Source organism: Genypterus blacodes, unplaced genomic scaffold (genome assembly GCF_046128005.1).
Source record: "Genypterus blacodes isolate CSIRO-AG114 ecotype Tasmania unplaced genomic scaffold, CSIRO-AGI_Gbla_v1 ptg000008l_1, whole genome shotgun sequence".
NCBI classification, from domain to species: domain Eukaryota; kingdom Metazoa; phylum Chordata; class Actinopteri; order Ophidiiformes; family Ophidiidae; genus Genypterus; species Genypterus blacodes.
The window spans coordinates 1,130,651-1,156,496 of NW_027466822.1; the positions used below are offsets into that span (position 1 = coordinate 1,130,651).

The following is a 25,846-nucleotide window of genomic DNA, read 5'->3' on the forward strand; positions in this document are numbered from 1 at the left end:
GGTTTCTTTGTACAATACGCTTCATTTCTACAGGTGGGTGGCTAAAGAGGCAAAAGGGAAATTGGATTTGAATTAAAGCTCTACCAATCACAAGTCCCCAAAATTTCTCATGTTCTCAGCTATATCCCCATTAAAACATTTTTCGGGCCTTCACACTTGAAGCAGACACTCCTTCAGCATTTGGCAAACATTTCAGCAATGGCAATCACATTTTCTTCAGGAAATGCCTGTCTAGTTTTTTTTAATCATTCTTAACTGTCATGCTCTGAAGCTCTCCTTCTTCCTGGTGCGCCTGTAGCAGCTGATGAATGTTCTGAGCAATTAAGAGAGGAAAAAGACGTATGAGTAAAATACTCATATAAAGACTAAAAAAGAAAGAGGTTATCCAAGGACAGCGACAGGAGAGTGGAATAAATGTACAAAGAAATCCGATGGCAGGGGATAATACACGTGGCAAAGGGTCTCAACATGCCACACACGGGCATTGTTGGAACAGATGAGAGACAAAAGAATTGACACAGAAACTTACTATGAGCTTGTAGTGCACTGAACTCTCCATCAAGTTCTGGATGAGAGGATGGTGAGAGAGACATGAGAAGGGGACGCTGTCTTCAGGTCCATAGCCCAGCTCTGTGAATATATGCACCAGGTGCTAGAGGCCAAACAGGAAGGGAAAGTAATACCATGAGGCCAGAGCCAATATAATATGAGATGGACCAAAACAACATTATTTTAATTTAATGTAATTTTTCTAAACAATTTATTTTAGAGGAAATGAATGATAGGATTTGTCAAATTGTTGCGTAATCCCTTATAAACCAGGTTTGGTCCTTTCCAGTGTCATACCTCAGTGTGTTCCTCTTTGCTCATGCATGGGGAGAGGTGGCTATCTTCTGTTGTTTTAGTGCTTTTGTGGAAGATGACAGCAAGGAGAGCTGGGATAGGAACATTCTGCTCACTTAACAAACTGCCCATTATGCAGTGAATCTCTTCTTCTTTCTGCTCTCCATTGGAATCTGAGGAGGCGAACTCTGTAGCCTCTGCTATACTCGGCATAGACTGTAGAAACAACACAGTATGTATTTATACTATCCATACACCATAACAGAACTGAAGAGACTATTACATTACCATATTCTGACAAAAGAAGCAGGTGTCTGCTCTATACACACCTTGACAAGACGACTGCTTGAAGGCCGCTGAAGATGTTTTCCCAGCACCACACTAAGTGCTCTTATGAAGCCCTGGGTGGGGTCAGGATCTGCAGCAAAATACTGCAGCATTGACACATAGTCCAGACGAGGAGGAGAGGAAGAGCGGTCCGCAAACATTTGGAAAAGTAACTATGGGTGGAGAAAAGAAATGATGATAATAATAGAGTGGTCATATCGGGACCAGAAGGCTCCTGATTCAATCCCTGGATCCTCCTAGAGAGCCTGGCAAAGTGTTGATGAGCAAGACATTAAACCCCCTAGCTACTCCTGATGAGCAAGTTGGCACCTTGTATGTGAATAAATAGATTTCAGTGAGTGAGAGGGATTGTAAAGTTCTTAAAAGAGCGTTATAGGTACAGTCCATTTATCATCTATCCGGACCAAGTTAGGTTCCCCTTTTCTGATGTAAATGAAATCTTTAATGTGATTTTAAAGTTCTGTTTGTACATACCTTGTGTAAGTTTGCCAGACGGTCCTCAGGCACAGGTTTGACTTCCTCACTGAGAAACCACAGCTCAGTCTGGTGAGAAAGAAGTATGTATAACACTATTTGGGGACTTCAAACGTTCATGTTGAGGATCTTACTGCATTTACAGTTGATGTGCTTATATAGATTTAATGTTAAAGTTATGATTGTCACATGCTTGTACCGCAGAGTATGCATCATAAAGTTGACTGTGGGTGTTTGACTGTGTGGATGTATCTGAAGACAAACCTGTAGATACTGTTCTTCATGAATAAAGCCTGTGTTGCCAGTATCTGCTGCCTGGAAACGATGCAACACATCCAGCAGCTGTGTTAGAGAGGGAAAGGGCCAAGGGAGGGCAGCACTGAGCAGAAACCGACGCCAGTCAATCAACTTGGAGTCTTCTGTTAGTAAAGATACTATCTCTGACAACTGGGGACAGAAAAGGGAGGGGACAATATTATTGCAAAGTACAAACTTAGACCAAGCGCCTATTCCCTGTAAAACATCACCCACTCTAAATAACAGATGCAGTGTTTTATCCTCTTGTGTCCATCTTTAAATTTTAAAACATTCTCTGAAGAGAATGCTCGTAAAGATTAACCAACCTGTGTTTTGTCCATGTTGATCCAAGGTTCAGGCAAGTCGTCTCTGCCCATACTAACAGAGATGATGTCCCAGAGCAAACTAGAGAACTCAATGCTGGACATCTGACCTGTAAGTTAGTGAAGGAGGTTGGATGAATGAATGAATAGATACGGTAGTTACGCAGGAAATGGATCAAACCAGTGAAGAGGCTGGTATGACTCCCCTGTATGTACCTGACGGGGCCACGCTGAAGAGCTGATGGTAGAGAAACTCCAGCTGAACGATGGTCAGCATGGACTGGGTGGATTTCTCCAGAGGGGGTGGACGAGGAGTGGCAGGTAAGCTGGGTACCACCTGGACTCCACCATTCAAATGAATGTCAGTAGATTCCTAGAGAAGAGAATAAGGGGATTATTTGAGAATAAAAGGCAAAAGTGATAAAAGGCTTATAATGAGTTTGATATCTGGATGTTTCTGGATGGGAAAATATATAATCTCAAATGTATGGGGAGTATAACACAATGTATCAAAGGATCCTCTTTATTTACCAACACCAGCTCATTCTGCATCCTCAGTCCGGACTCAATATGATGGCGAACCACTTCTGTCAGTCGTTCAATACTGGGGACAAAGACATATTGTGTGTGAAATCAGTTCTAGAGACTGTGTGAGTGTAAATGCACAGGCAGCATTATGACATAATCTTTCTCTCTCTCAGTATTATTAAGTGTTGTTGTGTCAAGTAATTATGAAATCGAAATCTTTACGGGGCAATGAATAACAGGATAAAAGAGTTTAAAACCTGTAGAAGAGGAGGGAAACAGAATGTGTATGTGTGTTGAGGGGGAGAATGATTGAAGGGAGTGTATAGGAGTGGACATTTTCTCACTAATCCATGATAAATCTGTTTTATAAATACAAGTAAAACAGCGTCTGTTGGAAAGTACCCAGAATAATCTGCATGGATAAGATAATACAATGTGTCAAGTAAGATGATTTATGAGGCGCCAAGGAAGCCTGGTTGGTGATTTGTTAAGAGGGTTAAAACACACATGGTTTTAAATTACATGGCACTTACATACACATGATTGTGAAACCAGGAATATTGAACATGTACTCAAATTACATAGACCGAGCTGTGGGAAAGTAACACCGGCCTCCAGAGAGGCTGTCTGGGACCCAGTTCCCAGAAAACACAGATGAAGTGAAGAGAGAGAAGAAGAGAGAGAAATTCTCGAAACAAAAACCGGGAAATGCCCAAATAAGTCACAATACGCGGTTATAAAGGTTAGGACAAACCTAGGATCTAGGTTTAGTACGTCGCAAGCCACCAGGACGAGAGGAGCCTTGTCCTCAGACAGAGGGAGTTTTTAGTGAGCAGCCCTGAACACTTGAACTGAATTTAGGAGAATTTAACCTCGTCGTAGGGAAGCAGACGCCTGTGCGGAATAGAAGACTGATCCATTACTTTTCCCTATCCGACCCGCCGGGGACCTGATTGACTTTATCTCCTAAAAAAGAGAAGCCGAGACGCTCGCACCAGCCGCTGAAGGAAGGAGGGAGCAGCCGCAGATCTTAGTGATAATGAGACCCCGGGGAGACTGACGATTCGGACCCTTTAAACGGAGAGCTGGACTAGTACCCCCATGTTACTAGGGGAGACTTGCGGATCGAACAGTTGGCGCCCAACGTGGGGCATTCCCACATTACACACACACACACACACATTAATATCATACCTCTTCATTTCTGCAACATATTGTGCTTCTAACCACTTGTCCATGTTGCTAAAAGTCTGTTCTGTTCTGCTTTGCAGGGAACGCAGCGTCGCTACACCATGAACTTTCACAAGCTCAATACGTCCCTTTACTGCACGCTCTGGAAAATGCAGAAATATATAAAAAATAAATAAAAATACAGACACAATGAAACAAGCATATTCACCATATGTACACATGGGCCATATTGTCCCGTATTTAGTACTCAAAGTTAAGATGTGATGATCAAATCTCCAGTAATAGAAACAGCTGCATCTGTGAACATGTGTGTATGTACCCTCATAATCCAGCGCAGCTTCATACTCTTTCTGTATCTTTTCTCTAACTTCTTTTTTCTGATTGTTCTCTGGGCTGTTTTCGTTGACAGGTTCAGGGCTGGATGCTGGAGGTGCAGATGGTGGACCTAAAGAGACAGGGAAGGAAGATACAGACGGTAGAAAATACACATATTGTTGAATATAGGAGAGCACACTGTCGAGTAGATGTGAAATCTAAATCTTAATGGGGGAATAAATGACCAGATAAAAGAATAGAATTAACCCTGAAAGCCTGAATGAGAGGAAGGAAGCAGGAATGTGTGTATTGAGTGGGGGGGTGGTAAAAACTAACCCATGATAAGTCTGTTTTGAGATATAGAAACAAAGCAGCGTCTGTTGGAAAAGTACCCAGAATGACATGTATGGGGACTGTTATACTCCTCATTGGGTTATAACACAATGTATCGTGTCGACTGATAGATGAAGTGTCAAGGAAGAATATTTATGAAGTGTCTAAACGAGTGATTTATGAGATGTGAAAGTGGTAAGAGAATGTCTAAAGAGAGAGAGAGGGGAGGGAGAGTTTCTCGGGGTTGAACCGAGGGATGCCCAAGCGAGTCACGAACACACGGTTATAAAAGATAAGACAAACCTAGATTCTAGGTTCAGTACTTCGCAAGCCAGCAGGACGAGAGGAGTTTCTCCTCAGGTAGACAGAGAGAGTTTTGTGAGCAGTTCTAATTACACAGACTGGACTTAAGATAGTTAGGCCTTCGCAGGGGACAAGCTCCTGTATGGGATAGAAGACTGATCCATTTGAATTTCCCTATCCAAAACGCTGTGGACCTGATTGACTATTTTTGGCGGGCCTCCCCCTTCCGGCACAAAAAGGATCATTGACCAGGCCAGGTTAACCCTTCTCTCTCTTAAAAGAATTTAGATATATATAGATATTAGTCCCCAGCTCATAATTACAATTAACCAGAATTATACTAACAGTGAATTAGTAGAACATGAAATGGAAATTGCAAATCGTTGTAATGAGTGCAAGAAGTTAGAGGACCGTCTTAGTAACTTGATTACCATAGTGAGTGTAATTTCTGGGATTGCATTCATATTCTGTATAATCCTGTTGTATTTATTAGTTAGAAAGCTGTATGCTGAGCTTTTGCAAAATAAAACCAAAAGGAAATTGATTTACTAAATTGTTCCCACCCATACAGCACTTCATCGACCAGTAAAGGCACGAATGCAAAGCTAAGAGGAGGGAGATAAGGGAGGTTCTAACAGGTTAAACTCTAGCCAAAGGTAAAACTAAAACAGACCCTTGGGGCTCCCATAAACACGAGCCTCTAAAACCATATTCCTAGCAATTAACAAGTGCACCGATTCATTTAGAGGAGAGCTGCCGTGAGAGCTGCTGTTCGGGGGAGGAGGGCAGTTAGTAGCTAGGCGAGTCTCCACGCCACCAGCTTAATCAAGTCAGATCTTAGTGAGATTCCCCTGGGGTAAGACCCCGTGGAAACTGACGATTCGGACCCTTTAAACAGAGAGCTGGGCTAGTACCCCCCTGTTACTAGGGGAGACTTGCCGATCCAACAACACATGTTCACCTGAACATTAGATATGCAGACAGAGGTTTCATCTCCTCTCAGGTATCTTTATTCTTATTGTTACTTAGCTTTTCTATTCACTCATGGGCAGTTATAGTGTAACTATTTTTAATCTCTTAAACAATCTATCTTAAAATGTGTAACATGTGTGTACAAACGTTATTTAAGTTTGGACACCTTTGAGATTTCTTAAATGTTGATATTTGCTTACCTTTGCCAATGAAATACAAATTGTACCCTTTTCATTAGATTTGATGATAATTATCATGATGGTTAGTTTTTTGTTAGTAGTAGTACTGTTACAAAAAGCCCATAGCTACAGACAGCTCATGTCTGAGATCACTGTTCACGAGTGTCTCAACTCTCTTCTAAAAATCAAACAAAACGTGCCTTTCTTTTTTCCTGATGCCAGCTTCCTTTTATTCTTTGGGGCTGAACTTGCGGATGATCGTGAGGTCTTCTCTCTCTCTTGTGGATTCTCATTCTGCTCTTTTGTCTCCACCCTTTTCTTGTGGGTCACTGCTGACACCTGTACACATGTATAACCCAGGCAATTGATAAGATATACAATAACATTCTTGATAAGAATGTGCACACAGTGCATTACCCAAGTGTCGATAGCTGTTAGTGCAGCCTCGTAGTCGGTGATCAGTTTGTCATAGGGAGGCTATAAGAGATGACCTGGGTTAATATCTGTTCTTGCAATTTATCAATCAACAATAAACCAAGTAAGAATATGTAACACTAACACTCTTAGTGCTACACTTTCTCAGTCAAATAAATGTAAGACATTTACACAGAGAACGCTAGGTAACCTGATTTGCATTGATGTTGGCAGGCTCTTCCTGTCGCTGGCCGCTGGGTTTGAAGACCCCTTCTGAGGAGGGTGGACGTCTGGAGAGAAGGGGAATGCTGGAGTAGAGGGCAGAGTTGTTTATGCGTGTGTTGAAGGGGCAATGAGGACATAGACTGCAGTGCGTTTTTGAAGGATACAATAGGGCTTCTTTCTTACAGTTTAGTTTTCGGCTTCTCCTCTTCATCACCCACTTTATCACAGTCACTTGTGGCCTTTGGATCATTGCTGTTGGCATAAAGTCATTATGTTACAAGAAATGACTCGTTCAGTATTCATTATGACAACCACATCAATGTCCAGACTGTACAAGATATAGCATCTTATAGTTAAGACATGATGGTACTGTGCATTGTAGTGCAGGCAATCGATGTTATTGAGAGTGTTTCTTGCCTAACCATACCTTTCTGTGATGTCCATTAGAGAGACACAGAGGAAGTCAGAGGGCTGCTCAGGCAGCACTGGCATGTGCATGGCCACATAGTAGCTTCTGAGAATGCATAATGTGTCCTGGAAACGGTCCAACTCCACCTAAACAGTATGTAGAGTTCAAGATCACATTTTGCCAGACACTGAAAGGCAGACTTAAAAAATAAACAGATTAAAATCTATCAAATGCTTCAAAGAAAATGGAAATGTTACCTGCATGAGTGTTGAGTAGTGATTCATGAGGATATCAGTGTGGTCATTCAACCACTCATCACCAATGATGACAGACTTCTCTTCCTCTTCCTCTTCCTTACGTTTTTCACAAATATCCCACAAACATTCACACAGGTCCTGCACACATAACACAACACACAAATGGCTTTCATCCCTCAGTGTATTTGTTATTCTTACACTGTTTGTTATTTGTACTCCTTTTATCTCTGTTGTATAACCTTGAGTCATTTCAACTCAGTTTTATGCTTCTCATTGTATTTCTCAATCAGGTCTTTTCTAGTCTGTAACTAAGAACATTTTTGTAGCATACTGTGTCAACATCACTGTCTTATTTTAATTTTAACTTTACAGTCTTACATCCAGTCTCTGATGCAGCTCTGCCTTGGTATCTTCACTGTGTCTCATATCATCAGGTATGCTGTTGAAGTCTGTCTGCCACCGAGACACAACCTCCTGTTTCAGGTCTGGGCGTCCCAGGTAGAGCTTATACTCCTCTCTAGAGATACGGTCAAGTTAGGTGTAAGTTAAATCCAAAACAATCTCATGCTTCAAGCTAAAAGGTGATATTAGGCGATGATAATCAACACAATAATTAACACGGGGTGGCATGGCTCAGGGTGGTACAGCAGGTTAGGGTTCCTGGTTTGATACTGGGGTACTCCTAAAGATATCTGCTGTATTTACATCTCTCTCTCTATATATACGAGCTGAAATAATCAAAACTCCAGGTCTTGCCAGATACCTGAGGTTGTATAGTTTGTGGATGATCAGGGTGCGTTCTGGCCGCAGTTTCTGCATCACAATCTTTATGTTGCTCACGTAAGATTCACACACAGTGTCCCAATGGGGGCACAAATACTTTGGGATCTCCTGCATGGGGAGATGGACAGAATACATTAGCAGAACAGGAGAAGAGGAGGACGTAAAGAGGGAAAAGTGGGAAAAGGTGCAACCTACCGGAGGCAGGGGTTCGTCCACATAGACCCAGCTGGGTGAACCTGGGAGAGGAGGGGCGGCCTCAGCTGAGCTCTTAGAGTGTTCCTGAGAGATCTCACTGGACAAGGAGGAAACTGGTTCCTCTCCAACTGATTAGGCAGAGAAAAGTTGATCATATCACTATCACACAGTAACTCTTCTTTTTGTAATAACATTTTATGCATCATTCAAGTATCACCAAGAGGACAGCATATCTGAATCTTACACTATTCATGACCCAAAGAGAGGGATCATCAACGCTACCAAAGGCAAGGAATCTCACAAGACAATCCTCTCTCTAAAGCTAAATGTCTTTGAGGCGGGAAAGGATAAAAACGCATCATTACCTCTGTCTTGGTCTGCAGATGGAAACATGGCTGAAGATGAGGAATCTGCAACATTCTGGTTGTCCAACACTTCATCTAACAAGAAAAAAGGAAGGCATCATTTATACTCAACATCATAGAGTAACAGACAAAAACTTAACAGTGCTCTGATAAAATAAAATACATACCTTTCTGAGTCTTCATCATAACTTGCTGCAGGACTGTTTCCACCCTCTTATAAAGTTCCTCCTCCTCCATATCTGCATGAACACGGACCAAAATCTTTTGCTTCCCATCAAACCATTTCTCAAGTTTTGGCCAGGTGTCCTGAAAGGCTGTGATCCTTGTGTGTGGAGTAGGAGAGGGGAGGGGAAGGGGGAGACAATTGTGTATTGAGTATTTCTTTTCGGTCTTGTTGCCCTTCCACCCCTTTCATTCATACTTACCTGTGTTGTATCTTTGCCATCTTCAAGCTTTTGTCTTTGGGAAGGAGGGCTGTAGCAGCAGGAGTGACACCAGTATCTTTACTGGGTTTGGGAGTAAGCGTAGCAGCTTCTACCCCACTGGAAGCACCAGGTGCACTGGTGGTGATAGTCCCATGGTCCAAGCTGGCTTTGTGAGCTGGTTCCACTGATGGTTCTTCCACAGTCTCCTCTGTAACTACACAAAAAAACAAGCACAAACTAATTGGTAAACAATGGAAGAACAATGTTGAAGTGCTTGTGACATCAGATGTCATCACATCAAGTATGACCTACATGTCTGATTGACTGCACGTCTGACAACACACTCATCAGAAATATCCAGCAGCAGAGCCACATCCAGGACAGGACCCGGGGGCGGTGGTGTTTTTTCTTCAGCAGGTTCAGACGCCAGCTTTGTCCTGCTGCTCACAACTTTACTTTTTACATCTGCAGACCCACCCAGGGCTTTCTCTAGCAGGCGAGCCTGCGTGATGTCCTTTGGAAACCCATCAAGGACCCAACCCGACTGAGCTGGAACCTGCCTAGTGAGGAGACAACAAATCATGTGCGATGAAATGAAAGGAAAGATGAGGAGATGAAAGCTCAGATTTTCCTGGACAAAGGGCCCTGCAGGCCATGCAGGTGATGGACTTACCTTATAGCCTCCACTACAATGTCTACCAACAGTTCATTAGGGATGACCTTGCCTCTCCTCAGTGCCTTCGCCACAGCTGCTCCCTGCATGGCCTTTGTAGACCGCTGGAGTAAAGGGACACATGCAAGCATTAAGAATGGGTTAGTTAAAGTTAGCAGAATATAAATATAATATAGAATACAGAATAAAGTGTTGCCTTTCAAATGTACTTATAATTCCTTGAAAAAGTTGGAAAAACAAATGTGGCAAACATTATTAAGGTGATACATACTGGACCCAAAAAGGTAATTTAGGATTGAAAATATTTCTTCTAATGTACCTGTATAAGAGCAATGCAGTAAAGTAAAAAATGTAGCATGCATCCTACCTTACTATCTTTACTTTCCTCTTCAGCGAGCACACCTGGGGACAACAAAAATAGTAAAACACACAGTAATGTCTCTAAAAACAAAACAAATATTGAAAGTCATATCCTAATTACCATATTAATTATTAATTAATAATTTGCAATCAAATAGAATAAAGTAGAACAGAAAAGAGAAGGTGTCAGCAAACCCACCAGATTGCAGTGGTGTGGGGGATTTGAGTTGTTTCTCACCGTCTTTCTCTTCTGGTTTTTCTACGACCTGCACACATGAGAGACTGACTGCTCAAAATTTTTTGACTTCCTTGAGGACTTATTAAGCACTGAAGCTTGATGCCTGAATGTCTAAAAGTTAAATACATTCGTTTTTAAAGCTCTTCCCAAAACAATATTTGATTTATATACATTTTTGAATTCCTTACAGTACATTTACAACCCTTTTTATTCTTTATACAAATACCCCTTAAAATGCAAAACAGCTGCATATGTATACATAATATAAGAACAAATAAATGCTAATCTTTACATGACAGGAATGAGACAATGTTAAATCTGACAAACCTCTACATTCTGGTAAGCATTCTGTGCCTCCTCTGCCAGTCTGTCAGCTGATAGGACATATACGCCGTAGGCTGGGTAACAGAATAGAACACACACACGCACACACGTGCACACACACACACACACACACACACAATTATAACAATTATATCATAGTTATTAATAGATATAGTCAATTAACAATTATCCTATGAAATTTCCATAAACACAGCAGGGTGCAGTGATGTGTGTTTACGATGTGTGTATGCCTGTCTGTCTTTAGGATGTACACTGTCTACCTTTTGCGATCTTGGCCAGACAGGTGCTCTTGCCCGAACAAAGCTTGCCCAGGACACAGGCCTTGAGGTTAAACTGAGGTGTAGTCGGCAGAGGTTCCAAGATCGGAGGATGGACAATGTTCCTCAGCCGTAGGGCAACATGTCCGAGAATCCTGTTATTGATCAGGGGTAACTTGGCCTCCCCTGCTTCCTCTGGCCACGCCCACTCACCTGCCATATTCTGATGAACAAAATAAAACAGGGATAACACAAAGAGAATCTTCAGTCTCCAGAGGCAGGTCAGGTAGAGTAGGATGAGAGAAAACAAGATGTAGAAAGGCTGGTAAAGCATACAGAGGGTGACATAATGGTTGTATAAAATAATAGATGGGTAAGTGACAAAACAGGAGATAGCCAGTTCATTCTGTATCATTCTTTCATGATAGTAATACTCCTATAGAGACTCAGTGTCTCAAGTGTCAAAAAAGCAACCTCCCATTTCAAACTCACAGTGTATTCATCATAGTCCTGGTTGTTGAGTTTTTCTTGTTTTTCAAATTCTACAGGGTCAAGTGGGCTTGAGGACTCAAACCCTGGCTGCTGGCCCTCCACAGTCACCGTCTCATAGAGAGGGAGACCACTTATCAGCAATTCCTTCCACTCTATCATCAGCTTTTCTGGAATCAGACTGGATATGGCACAGGAAAACATTTGACCCTTAATAATTGTCATTGAATTGTTACTATAATAAAACCATAATAACACATTTAAATATGGTTAAGGCCCCTATTTGACCACGGCTAAATATTCTAAATTAATAATTGTTAATATAAACCTGTACAGAAAGTCTCTATGGGAGCAAAACACTAAAAGCTTAGTGGGTGCCTGTGTTACCTAGATACATACCCCAAACGGTACAATCAGAATGTTGGCTCTGAGAATTCCACTTCAAAATGATGCACTTGAATGATGAACCAACAAAAAAAATAATTTATCCTAATCTGCACAAACTCCCCAATATGTCCATATCCAATATTTATTATTTATTATCTATTAATAATGATTTACCCAGTTTAAGTGTAGGCCTGTGGAAATGATGAATTTGACCATGAGAAGAGGCAGACAGAATGTTGAATTCTCCTGATTTTATTTGACCTCTGCTTATTTGTACATATAATAGTTTCAGTATTGCTCATCTGTTCACAAGGTTTCACTTCTCTTGTTAAACTACTGTAAAACAAACATCTGTTTATTAATACTTTCTTAAGAGGACTTCCTTTTTCATTGTTTATTCGAAAGAAAGAAAGAAAGAAAGAAAGAAAGAAAGAGATTGATCATAATCTGACAGGTCAGTTTGGAAGTCTGAGGCCAGATATGCACTCAGAGCAGTTGTGTGACATACTTCCCAGTGAGCAGACGATATTCTCCAACCTTGGTGGCCAAATCCACAGTTTGCTCCATAATCTCCAAACAGCTCTTAAAGCGCTTCTTGTATTTGTTCTGAGCGCGCTCAGCAGCAAGCCTGTTGCAGCTTTCCAGCTCCTTTTTGATCTCCTCAGCATGGTCCAGCCTAGCCTGCCGAGCTAAAGCCTATACTCAACCAGAGAGCAGGAATAAGTGGAAATGGCAGAGCACAAAAATGTTAGCTAAGCAATATGACTTTAAGTAATAAAGAAAAATAATACATGCTGGCTTTGCCATTTATTGGACAAAATAACAAGGTGCCCTTCAAATAAAGAATCCAACGTCACTTGCTGATGTTGTAGATGCAGAGCAAACAACTTTATGAAGTCATCTGGGAGTATACTGAGGTGGGGAACTGTCAAAGTCTCCATGTTTGTTGACATTTACTTTATCATTGCCTAGCAATGTTTTCTAAGCTTTTTAACTTCTGTCTGCCATGGACAGCTTTATAACACTGAAGCATCTGCAGCTACACAAGTGCACAGCTACATATATCACAGACAACCCTCAATGCTTGCTTACTTTACTGTAAATAAATATACCAGTAATCTTACCAATGTAGTGTGGCAGTTACCTTTGTTCTTATCTTTACATCTATCTGATACTACAAGCTAAGTTAAATACTGGTATTTAAAGACAAATTAATGGTAGTTTAGATTGCAAGGAAGTGTAAATAAGGTTACGTTTAAACACAACTGCTGAAGAGTATATTGATCTAAGATTGGCCTAAGAACTCAATTTCTTGGTTTGCTTTTAACCACAACAGCATTTGTCAATAAAGTATAGAAAATATAAAGACTACTAGACAGTAGTAGCAATACCTCATCAAATCCATCATAAGTACATTCAGTAAATACTAATACTATTCAGTAATACTAGTTTTTCCATAACACATCTAAAAGACGCACTGCCATTTTATCGCAAATAACCGTACATGTCCGTCTAAACCACTACATGACAATCTGCTCAGCGAACGAGTGACAGACAACATTCATAACAATGTCATTGCACTGAACACAACATAGGCTGAACCACAACATAATACAAATAATGAACACTGTAACAATGGTAGGCCATGCCTGTCACACTTTGAGAGGAATTCTTCTATGCATCTTCTCCCTTGTTCCTTTCTTGAATTCTCCTTTTTAACCAAATAGATTTTCTATAACTAAGACTGTCTGTAACAACTAATGTATTTTAATATGTTTATTTATGTCCTGATTAATCCTATGACCTCACTATTAATCTCGCTTTATGAAATCGGTCCCTTTTCAGCCTGCTTTCTTTCTTTCTGTGTCTCTTTGTCTTCCTCTCTCTACTTGATACCAAATACCCTGTTGCTAATACACAACTACCACTAAAAGACTACACGTGCATCTTTCTTACTGTCCCTATGGACCAACACAGACGGTCCTGTCACTGATATAGTGTGACACAAAGTCACTACAGAGATCATTTGTCTTCCTGATTCGTCCTATCTCACCGCCTCCCTCTCCAGAGCTTCGTGGAACTCCTTCTCTCTCTGCTCCTGGTACTGCTGCTCTCTGAAGAGACGGTTCTTCAGCATCACCTCCTTCTGCGTGCGCATCTGGAGAAGCTGCACCGCCAAGCATTGCTCCTGCCGAGTCTGACGTGTCAGACGCTTCACCAACTGATCCTCTCGCTGTGCCTCCTGGAGAGAGGAGCAGAGGTGATTGACAAAGTAACTGATTTGGTTATTGATTTGTTGGACCCCTTGAAAGAGGAGAGGAGAGGAGTGGAGAGGAGAGGAGAGGAGAAACCTGGTATACACACGAAAAGGTGAACTGACAATAAGACAATACTACACACTACTTTGAACCCACGTTTCTGTCAATAATGTTGATTTACACGAATACAAACCATAGCTAGTGGAGTAAAGCAGGGGCATTCACCTTTTTCACTACTGTGAAGCATGTTAAGTGTATGTTTCACCTGCTGAGCTTCATGGGCCTTCAGTTGCTCCATTAGAAATTTGCATCGCCTTTTCTCTCTCTGCTGGCGAGACGTGGCGTCGTCCTCCAACCTCTGTCGGATCTCCTGAATGTACTTGCTGTTTGATTGTAGCACTATTTTAGTGCTACTTTCAGAAAGGTCACAGCCCCAGTTGTTGCCACCACGAGGGAATTCTCTGAAAAAGTTTGAATAAAGAGAGAATTTGTCTTAATTTAGTTTTAGATGTAAAACTGAGATGATACAAGTTTAGCATTTAGCGAAAAGGGAAATATCCAAAGAACTGTGGGCTTGTTTGTGATATGAAGTAATGCATCTTTTACTTTTTTCTTTGTTTTATCCTAATTGAGCATTTAATTAAGGATATCTTACATGTCAAGAGAATGGTCTTTGCTAACCAAAGCTTAGTTTACCTTCAGTTCTGCTTTCCATTAAGTTTAGTATCTTTTACTTAAAACGGTGTCACATTTTGGAGTAAAATATTCATTTAAATACATGAACACATACACAACTATAATTGTAAATGTTTCCCTTTTCTCTCACCTTGAAAGAGAAGTTAAGTCAGAAGTAAGAAATTTCTTCCTGCTCCTCTCAAATTGGGCTATTTCAGCCTGGACCTTCTGCATGGATCAGAAATCAGAAAACAATCAATTTGTTACTTTGAGATTGGCAAAATGTGAAGCCTTCATTTGTAGATAAAAAAAACAAAAAATAAAGCAATGTCATTCTATAAAAGTTGCTCCTATGATCATCTTCCTAACAACATTGATGTCATCTGTGACTCCAGGGCTAAACTGGCTTGTCAACATAACTGTGCTTTAGACCCTACTTTGTTTACATTCCTAATTCTCCTAATTTAATGCTCGCATTATTGTTCTTATGTTTTTGTTCTCTTTTTCTTCCCCTCTCTGTATAAAACAATCAACAACATGTCTCATAACCGAATGCTCATTGTTCTATCAGATGCTTTCTTCAATAAAAATGTTAAAAGAAATAATACTAATACTACTACTACTACAATAACATTAATGATTACATTGAATGATATGACCTGGAATGCAGAAATATGACATTAAATTTAAATGAACAGAGGTTGCATGGAGCTTATCTGTTATTGCAAGTTAACTCTTCACATGTTGTGTGGACACTTGTACTCCTGCAATAACTGTCAAAGTGCTTCAAAGACTACCGTACTGGGCGACATTAAAGTGTGAATGTGGTCAAGCTGTGAATGTGACACAGGGTTAGCTAAAAGGGACTTTGTGTGCACATTCAAAATGATCTGATATGTCAATGAAAAAACATTAAACCAAGGTTGCCTAAAATCTGTAACATATCATCTCAAATGTCTGTCAGTAGATTTAAGGGAAGAAATAGATGAAAGGCAGGAGGCACCAATTACATCAAATGCTCTAAGCAGTATCACACCACTAGGTTAGATAACAATAATTTGTTCACATTTCTTGGGACAGATTTTTTAAACTATTATCTTTCATTGTCATTTCATTATCCCATGTTGACAGAAATCCATCAACCATCAGCCCCCGTTCTGTAGCCGACCCTGTGTGAGGACACAAAGCTCTTGTTTAGCATGACATCATGACCTTGCTCACACCTGTGCTTGGTGTTCTCTGTGTCGCTGCTCCTCCTGTTTCTTCTGCTGCGACCTGTAGCCAGGCGGCTTGGGCACCTGGGCAATGACGACTTTGTTATGAGTCATGATCTCATTCTGCTTCTGATGATTCGTGCCCTGGTCTACACTATCAGTAGCAAGGGCCTCACTGAGAGTTCCATCAGGGAGCAGTGGTGGGAGGTGCTGTTGAATGAGGACGGGAAGATGGGGCTCAAGTGTAGGTGCAGGCTTTCACTCAATACTGATTTAGCATTGTGGTCATATGTATGAACTTAACACTGCACAAAGAAATGTAACAGTGAAATATGAAAGACAATAGCGCTCAAATAGATAGATTTAGACTGTGATATAATGTACTTTGTGCATCTACAGGCAGAGCGTTTTGATATCACATCCAAACCTTAGTCATAAACCTGACCGCTTACACTTTACTCTGATAATAGGATATAGTAAAATTGTATACCCTCTCAATACTCTTCAGCTTCACCTCCTCCTGGGCTTTGAGTTTTCTTTGTTGTTGGATGAGCTGGGCCGTTACAGACCTATCATTCCAAGGCTGGGCTTTCTCCTCGTAGTGCTGGGAGATTTTCGGCAGCTTCATCTCTGCGTCATGTTTCACAACATTATGAAGTCGCTATGGGAAATGACAGACAGAGAACAGTTTGAAAGTACATGCTGTTCACTATGCATTTTTCCCCAGAGAAACTGGCCCACATATTCACATGCATTAACACACGCAAACTCATACAGCGTACTTACATCAGAGTAGATTTCTTGATCTTTTAGGTGCAGACTGGCTGTGATGGTAGGCTGCATAATTTCCATCACTGTCCCGCCGATTCCTGCTTTCTTCTTATTTTCCATTGAGACATAGATCTGGTAAAGGAGACGTTTTGCAACCCCCTGCTGCTCTTGCATCAACCCCTGCACAATGGTCATGTCAATCGGGATCCCCAGTAACTGGAGAGTTGGCTCAACGCGTGTGAAATTGTTTCGCTTGGAGACAGAGGTGCTTTGAGGAAAGATGGAATTTATCTCTTAACATCATGGAAACAATAGTTGCACAAATACAGTTCATGGGCACAGATGGATAGAGAGAACTTACTTGCTCTTTGTAAACATGTTGAAATCATCCTGCAGCTGGTATTTATGCAGGACCTCCCCAAGAAGGTAACCACTGGAGAAGTCCTTGGCAAAGGTCTTTGGCTCTGCAAAGATGCAACCAGTGACAATGTGTAGTATTTTCCATTAGTATTTTCTGTTTTGTGAGAAATGGAAAAGCGTGACTGTAACTGTATAAAAGCATTTGTGAATATAAGATAGACACGTTTCCAAAATGATTGTCTTCAGAAGCCCTTAAGATACCTTAAGTGTATCTTTCCTTAACTTTCCCTCCACAGCCATGACAGCCTATATACGATGAATGACCTATCATAAATAATACTAATTAACTTTATTAGTATTTTATTAGTAACTTAATTTTGTTATAAAATGAGTTCGTTCATAGTATTACCTTTAATGTGTACATTCCCATAATAAGAGTAACATGAATTCACATAATGTGCCCTTTGTCGTTTAGAACTGAGCTAGCAAAGCGTCAGCTCGGCTCTAACTTGGTTTACTCACCAACAGATTTGGAAATCCGGAGCTCCTTGTTCAGCCACCTGCACAATATATCTGACATATTGTTCCTTTATGTCAGCGGTTCTAACCCTGAGAAACTGCCTGGAGGTTTAGACGAAGTTCGGTGCCAGTCTGAGTCCTTAGCGCTCCAAATTACACCTGGAAAACAAACAAAACCTCCGAGCAGGGAGGAAGTCCCAGCGGCTCACCGTTGCCATAGCGTCACGACAACAGACTGCAGCGCGTGCAGGAGAGTTCAGCTGGTCCAGGATCAGGCCGCTCGCGCTGATCACGGTGTTGCGTTGCCTGGAAACTGATCCAGAAGCTGATCCAGAAGCTTCAGCGGGACTGAGTGTATTTATAACTGCACTTCACTGCAGGAGACGGGTACTGGTGGACTAATGAGGCAGTGATAGCGAGGATGAACTTCCCTCTCTTGGATTGAACAATTAACATCAAAAACACATTTATTTAAATATTTCAACGTGCGGCTTACATTTTTCGAGCTATAATATGATTAATGATGTCACTATAATCACAGCACCGCTGGGGCTGAACGTTTGCTTTTTCCGATCATATTAGCCTCTGAGATCGGGCGTGTTCAGGGTGGTAAGGAGGTCATCTACGCCCGTAGCTCGGCAATGATTTAAGAAGTGACTTGTTTTTTTTTTGGCTATATTGAAAACAAGTCACTTTCCACAGCGGTTGCCCCTGCTGTTGTAATAGCAACGGGCATCTGTCCCACCTGGAGCCTTAATCCAAACATGGCAGCCATCACTAGCCCCAACAACACATCGGAAAACTCTTCAAGTTCTTCGCACTTTGGAAAGCTTTGGGGAGAATCTTTGTAAGTTATTTCACAATGCTGTGCGCGATGGAGTGAGGCTGTGTAGGGTTTAGTTCTCCAGATCCCAATGTGTTGTGGATCTGGCCATGGACCTTGTCTTTCTCACAGGTACCCGGGAGGTGATCAGTTCAATCCTCTCAGCATCAAGTGCATCTCATGTGCCTTCGACTCTTACATGTGCTCTTAACACTCCTTCATTTTTTTAAATTAAACCTGTTACAGTCTCTGAGTCAGGTTGTATTTCATAATCCCTTAGGTTAATCAGGTGTACTTTAATATATTTTTATCTATTTACCTTCTGTTATTTTCTCTGGGTTAGGGAATGAATCCTGGTCCCGTTTGTTGTCCATAAAGTACTGGTTTGAGCACCATTTCTCTGGTTATACTTCCTGCATATGGGTCATGGGGCTTCCAGGAGCAGGCTACTGAAAATGAATCCAAATGGGTGAGTTAAATAACAAAAGGGATATGACGTTTACTCACCCGAAGAGGTCCTTCAGATGTTGAGTTCAGTCTCTTTATTGCAAACAGCACAAGCCTGGTCCATAGATCTGTGGTTGCAGCTTTAACAACACAAAAAGCATTAAGAAGTCACTTTCCACAGGGGCTGCGCCTGCTCCATTTGAAACGACAACCTTTGATAAAAAATTCAGGCATCCCACACTACAGGCTTGTTTCTAACCTTCCCATTCTTTCCAAAATCCTTGAGCGTTAAGTAGCTGACAAGTTGACAAACTATCTTACCTCTAATGTATTTGAACCTAATCCATCCTAAAGTAGCAAATCTTAGTGTACCGTTTCTTCAAGGTATTTAGAGGACCGGTTATAGATATCCTCTCTTTGTGAGGGAAAGTAGTAGTTTTAAAAGTTGTGTTTGTCAAGTCAGCTATTGCAAATGTGTCGGCTGTCTGGCCCCATTAAGAAATGACAAAGCCTCTTGGCTTTTAGAATTTGTTTTATTCATCTTAACACACGGAATATATGTTGCAGACAGTGAAACCTCTGCTTAAAACCTCTGGAGCAGTGCAATCTGCTGCAGAAGACATTATTATAGCATGTTGGAACATGTTCCACCCACTTCTTTTGAATTATCTTAAATTGAATTACCACCATTTTTTATTCAACGTTATCAAACTGCTTATTTTCCCTTTACACATCTTAAAATCAAACAGTAATTTTCTGATTTCACTTCACACCAAAGCACTCAAACGTTCCTGAATGTCATTCCTGCTGTAAGAGTGCACAGTGCATAAGCTTATCTAACAGTCAGAGAGTTCAGAGTATGCTAACCGGGTTATTAATGCCTCCATACTTTTGTGCTATAAGGTTCCAACACTGGACACATTTTGTTTCTGGCCCCTTGCACCAGTATGCTCCATAATGGCAAAACTGTCTTTCCTGTGGAACAAGGACACCAGAGCACTAGGGGCTGCCACAGTTGAAAGGACGGTTGGCAGAGGTATGAACCATGAGAGCTCCTTAATTGTCATTGCTCTGATTTCTGTAGTTCTGTAGTAGTAGAACAGTTCATAATGAGCTAACTGATGAATGAATACCTGCTTTGACAGTCAAGCCTGCATCTCTTTATCAACTCCTTGCAATGTATGCATGTAACAGGACCATCTCACATTGTATTATATATTTGAGTATCTTAAAGTGAAACCACAAATCATAAGATGAAACATCATACACTTATGCAACAATATATGGACAAGTGTACATGTGTAGAGCTTAGCTGCCCAACATCTTGTTCATGATGGGGCTGTTAGCAGGCGCATTGGTGAATATTGTCCCCACGAATACATGTGTCCCCCACAAAGAGTGACTGATCACTTTGCAGCAGCCGAGGTCCTCAATCTGGAAGCCCAGGTGACGGTACCTGCTGTCCGTCTCAAATAACGTATTGTTGGTGTAAGCTCCAAAGAACTGGTAGGGAAGAGACGAGCACAATTACTGTTCTGATCACACCCGACTCCACAGACAAACATGGCTCAATTTAGAGTTGAACACACATGGCCATCATTTAAATTGTGCTCATGGCTTTAGCAGTCCCACTTACATACACAGCTTAGATTGTATTTATAGATCGCTGAACACATGGACATGGAGGATCATTGCTTTCACATCAAACTGTTTTCAAGTTTTCAAAAGTATGTGGAGAGGCTTGGATGCAGCCTCATGGACTTCTTCACATAGAGCATCCTACAGAAGAATGTACTGTATCTTACCAACAGTACATTGTTTAACCTTGCGAGCTTAAGTCTGGTCTTACCGCGAGGCCTGAGGAAGGGTCGATGAAGTCGGCCCAGAAGCCTTCTCTCTCCAGGGCCGAGCAGATCTCTTTGGCTCCCGCAATAAACTGCAACACCACAGCAGAGCAAAAACTTCAGTGATCAGTGATTATTCAGGCTGTTTCACTGTCAGTCTGTCAGCCAAGCCCTCTGAATCAAATGAGATCTATGTATTTGGAAACGTTCTGGATACTAACATCTAATTATGGACTTATATTTACATCTTACATTACATCATACATGCTTGCTATCTGGATTCTGCTGCATTGTGATTGGATGTTAATAGTTGTGGCTGTTGGAGCATTAAAGCCCATCTTTGTTCCATGGACGATCTTCATCCTTTCATAAAATAATTAATAACCTTTTTTGTGTACTATTTAAAAGTACTTTCACTCTAACAGAGGCTAATGTTGCATCTTTATTTCCCTCTTACTAAACTGTTACTGTGTCTCAGTGAAATATGTGATGGTCTCACTGATGTCATCATCATCATCTACATTCACCTCATGAAGCTTATCCTCTCTTTCTGCTCCCACCGCAGCACTCCATGCTGTCATGTCATTTTGGGTCTTTTGGGTCACCGTGACAACCATCATACCAGTGGATGGAGCCTCAGGAAACATCGAAAGGAAATCTGCTCATAGGAAAAGAATATCAAGAAGCAAACATTACAAAAACACATTAGCTTCATAACAAAAGGAAAGAAAGCAATCCTTAACAGCAACTCAATTTCGATATGCTTTGTTTGGTCAAATACAATATTACATAAATTATAATAAAAGCTATACAGGAAGTTTTTTTTATTTTTCAATTACAAATTTAGCACAGTAGAGAAAGACCATGTTTTTATGGACCTCGATTCCTTTACATGGGCTGGAACAGGAAAGGTCCTGTGCTGTACTGTACTGTTGTAGTGGTGATTGAGTAAAGCATTCCTTCTTAAGGAGACCAAAGTCAATACTGTACCTTTCTGTAGCCGCTCAGGGCAGGGCTGTAAGGCACATTCCACAGTGGGCTTATTAAAGCCCTGTTCAGCTTTGTCGGGTTTTACTGTAATGTCCTCTTCTGTTCCTGTAACAATAAATACATATACATATAAACACATAGTAATAATATTAATAATAACAATAGAAAGGTCATTAATGGAATCACAACAGGAGTTTCAACAACGGCCCGCAAATTAAATGTATACATTGGCTCATTTGATATATATTAGTAAAAGTAGAGGTATTTCATCTCAATTTACTTTTAAATGCAAAATCAGTTTCCAAATTTTGAAAAAGATGTGGGACTGGAGCCATTATAAGAAAACTAAATATCATGAAATTGTAAAACTCCATCATTAATGTTATTTCTTTCTATAATGGTATGTCATCTCATCTTATCCTCCTACTATAATTGGAGAGCTTGTGTGTGTGTGTATTGTCCAGTGTCCAACACCATTCAAATTCAGCATTATAGCTATAAAGTGGACTATCGACATCTAGTCGATGGCTGTACAGGATTCCTTTTTAAAGAGATCAAAGTCAGTACTGTACCTTTCTTTAGCGGCTCAGAGCAGGACTGTAACACAGACTCCAGAGAGGACATATCAAAGCGCTGCTCAGCTTTGTCGTCAGTCTTTGGGGGGGCTGCTCCGTCTTTCTCCTGCAAAAGACGGTGAGTCAGTGATAATATTATAAAGAAGCACAACCTGTATATCACTAATAAGCAGCTGTGACAGAGAGCACTGAATGTAACCCTACACACATACACACTGCTGCTATAAACTCTGCCTGAACACACACGTGCACACACTCACTGTTTGCTTTGCTACACAGTTGGCTTGCCACTGGGTCCTAAACAGGGTCCTGGTTACATAGAGTTGTGTATTTCCTGTTTCACCTCAGGGATGACGTTACTAGTTCATGTTAATATTACTACACTTACATTGAACTCTCCGATGAACTGGGCCAGGATGACATCTTGTGTATCAGTCTCAGAGGGGACAAACGACAGGTGAGGTTGTATCTTGTGTGTCTTCTGTTCTGCCACTCTGTCCAGGTGAGTGTCAAACCCCACATTACCAGGCAGCTGGAAGCGCTGGTCCTTGGGCCCAGAAGGCCCTGTGGTCTCATCAGGCCGCACTGACGCCATTCCTGAACCATAGAAGCAAATTAACAGCTAGAGTACATTGTTTCACGTTAAATCATGCAATATTCTTTAGGATATGGCTTTCCCTTTCCATCAATATCTTTCACTCTACAGGTGCTTTAAAATCAACAGTTTTGAATGTGAGGAATATATTGCACAAGTTTAAAACGTGTTTGTATGTTTGGAACATCATGTGTCTGCAAATATAAAGAGACTATAGTGGATCCTGGGGTCATAAGACAGATAGTTTATGTTTCACTAATTGATGTGTCAAAGGTCATTTCAAAGCACATATTAGAGGACAGGAGTTAAATAAACGTAATAATAAATTGAAGATACCAAGGTGAGGGAGTGTGACGGCTACACGGGCATCATCAGAGGCGGTGGGTCTGACACGCCGCACCAATGGATGAATCCCTTGGAGGTAACTCACCAGCCTGGATCTGCTATACAGTGCCTAAGCAGCACACAATAACACACATTTGAATAAACAGTCACACGTGCATCAGTCATTCCATTCACATGATAACAATACGTTGTCTGTACTACAATTAAGGAAAGAAAGAAACATGTTCAATCACAGTTTTGAAGTGTAACTGCTATTATACAGTGTATGCTGCTATATACGGGTCTGTTACATCCTGTAGCCCCTCTACTGTGGAAAGGTTTAAATAACACAATTAAGTAACAATCAGCCTATACACAATACTAAAGACTGTACTGTAATTAAGGCTAAAATATATAAATAAGTGATTCAGAATGTTTTAAAATTACAACTGTCATTTGGCCTTGGCCTGATGAAATTACATATGGTGTGTGTATGTGTGCATTATGTTCATGTGCAGACATGTGAGGGTGTGATTGGTCAGGAATCTTTTGCATTTTTAAACAGCTGCTGTGTCAATATTGATTGCAGCTTCAAATGATCTGCTTCTCCAGGATATTCAGAGAAGGCAAACACAAGGTGTCTCTCACTAAGGCAGTGTCAGTCTGGTTGTGCCAGAAGTGAGCGAGCTGTTCTGCGATCAACTATGATTTTTTTGGTGTTGTTATGCAGAAGAGGAAATCACATAAAACACTGTAACTGAGGATTTGTACGGAAGCCCAGAATGTCAACGTTCACAATGTTGTGGTGTGACGCACGACCAGTCTAGATGACTCACACTCACACACACACACACACACACACACACACACACACACACACTCAAGACTTACACAGGCCATCCTGGTGGATCTTTTTTACTGTAATGTCCTCGTCTGTTCCTGTAACTGGAAATAATCAAATAGTTAACAATCACTTCTAAACACTTCTAAATCATAACCGAATAACAAGAATAAAAAATAATAGGTGAATCACAACAGTGTTTCATTGGCAGCAACCAAACTATTACACATTGGCTCATTGTAAATATATATATAAGTGAAATTAGAGATATCAATTTACTTTTAAATGTGAAATTAGTTTCCTAATTTGATTGATTACAATTTTAAAAATGATGTGGGACTGGAGCCATTATAAGAAAACGACATATAGTGAAGGAGGAAGTGAGTGTGTGTGTGTGTGTGTGTGTGTGTGTGTGTGTGTGTGTCCATCAATACAACAACAGTTATGGCCAGGAAGAACTCAATCGTTATTGTAAGAGTTTTAATGTGGATTATAATATGAAGGCAATCAGAGCTTCTTAAAGAGCCTGTGACAATAACAGCTCTGACCCCAGACACATGTGGAGTGGACCGTTCCATCACAGACTCTAGTCCGGCTCATACCACCACCACAGTTAAGGGAAAGCACAGGTGTGGATTCTGTTTATAGACTACAGCTCAGGATTTAACACAACTGTGCTCTGCTGTGGCAAATATATGATCAAGAAGAATCAAAGTCTTTGTTGTTTTGAAGCAGGGACACAAGTCACACATCTCACCCGCCCTTGAGGGGCTTTAGTATTGGTCTGCATTAAGTCGATTATCATACTTCATAATTATTGTCTTAGCACATCATCTGACATTATTACAGCACCTAAGACCTAAAAACAACAACAACAATCTGGTTTTCTCATCTCTCCCCCGAAGAATAAACGTTTGTCCACCCCTGATTTATACAGGTTTAGGGTTAGATAATTACCTATCTATTAAACAAATGCAGGTTAAGCTCAAATTTGAAAAACCTAGTGTACATTATAGAACATGATTAACAACAGGCTGCTTTCACGTTTACTTTTACCTTTAATGCTAGTCTTAAGATGAAGACGAAACTACTTTAATTTGTCTGTTTATGCTTTAACGCAGCTTGATATTGTCTCAATGTCTTGGTATTGTCCGGACAAATATTTCAAGCGTCTAAGTTCAGTAAAAGTTCGATTCCCCCCCGTCAGCGGCCCCGCGGTGCTGATCTTACCGTGAGTTATTGGAGCATCACCGGCATATACGCATTTGTTTCGACACAGAGTGTTAAAGGACACATTCTACTTCCGCTATTTGCTTTTCTTCTTCTTCTTTCGAGTTTGTTGGTAACCAGCTTAGTGGTGCAATACCGCCCCCAACTGGACGGAATATGGAACTGGTGATTTCTGCAGAAAATAAAGACGGAAATACGAAAAAAGTTATCTGAACAGGTTTCTTTTAAAACGTAATAATTTAAAATATACTTTTCCTGCTATTTTCCCCAAGTAATCAGATAATGACTATATCATGTTCTCTCTTTTTATCTTGTATCTTAAAAGATGCACTTTCCTCTACTGGCCTCCAGGATGAACACTCAGTAAATATAGGCAAACTCACAGTTCAGAGAGTACGCCTATATTTACTAAACCCACCACAAATCTTTGCCAGGGTAATTACACGGTAGTT

At 40.8% G+C, this 25,846-nt stretch overlaps 2 protein-coding genes across 2 annotated transcripts; both read right to left on the reverse strand.

Annotated features, from left to right (window-relative positions):
* Nucleotides 1-4: 4 nt before the first annotated feature.
* Nucleotides 5-17,786, reverse strand: LOC143004026 (sperm flagellar protein 2-like). Its single transcript, XM_076154865.1, has 39 exons — nt 17,729-17,786; nt 17,208-17,310; nt 16,862-17,114; nt 16,566-16,736; nt 16,085-16,219; nt 15,013-15,089; nt 14,452-14,647; nt 13,982-14,170; nt 12,437-12,624; nt 11,545-11,722; nt 11,056-11,275; nt 10,778-10,848; nt 10,412-10,478; nt 10,220-10,254; nt 9,853-9,956; nt 9,492-9,739; nt 9,180-9,228; nt 8,922-9,076; nt 8,755-8,829; nt 8,390-8,517; nt 8,175-8,302; nt 7,790-7,928; nt 7,412-7,549; nt 7,173-7,300; nt 6,929-6,997; nt 6,732-6,810; nt 6,524-6,583; nt 6,355-6,445; nt 4,324-4,449; nt 4,008-4,146; nt 2,817-2,889; nt 2,502-2,658; nt 2,289-2,395; nt 1,930-2,112; nt 1,666-1,734; nt 1,173-1,343; nt 847-1,059; nt 530-652; nt 5-313 (listed from the first exon to the last, which is right to left on the reverse strand). The coding sequence occupies exons 1-39, from the start codon at nt 17,784-17,786 to the stop codon at nt 242-244; spliced, it is 4,965 nt and encodes a 1,654-aa protein (XP_076010980.1). The 3' UTR covers nt 5-241.
* A 2,284-nt stretch (nt 17,787-20,070) lies between these two features.
* On the reverse strand, nt 20,071-25,503 carry mmadhcb (metabolism of cobalamin associated Db). Its single transcript, XM_076156276.1, has 9 exons — nt 25,395-25,503; nt 24,215-24,268; nt 23,336-23,453; nt 22,793-23,001; nt 22,402-22,510; nt 21,830-21,934; nt 21,367-21,497; nt 20,845-20,931; nt 20,071-20,498 (listed from the first exon to the last, which is right to left on the reverse strand). Exons 2-9 carry the CDS (start codon nt 24,221-24,223, stop codon nt 20,304-20,306), a joined length of 963 nt encoding a protein of 320 aa, XP_076012391.1. The 5' UTR covers nt 24,224-24,268; nt 25,395-25,503; the 3' UTR covers nt 20,071-20,303.
* Nucleotides 25,504-25,846: the final 343 nt, after the last annotated feature.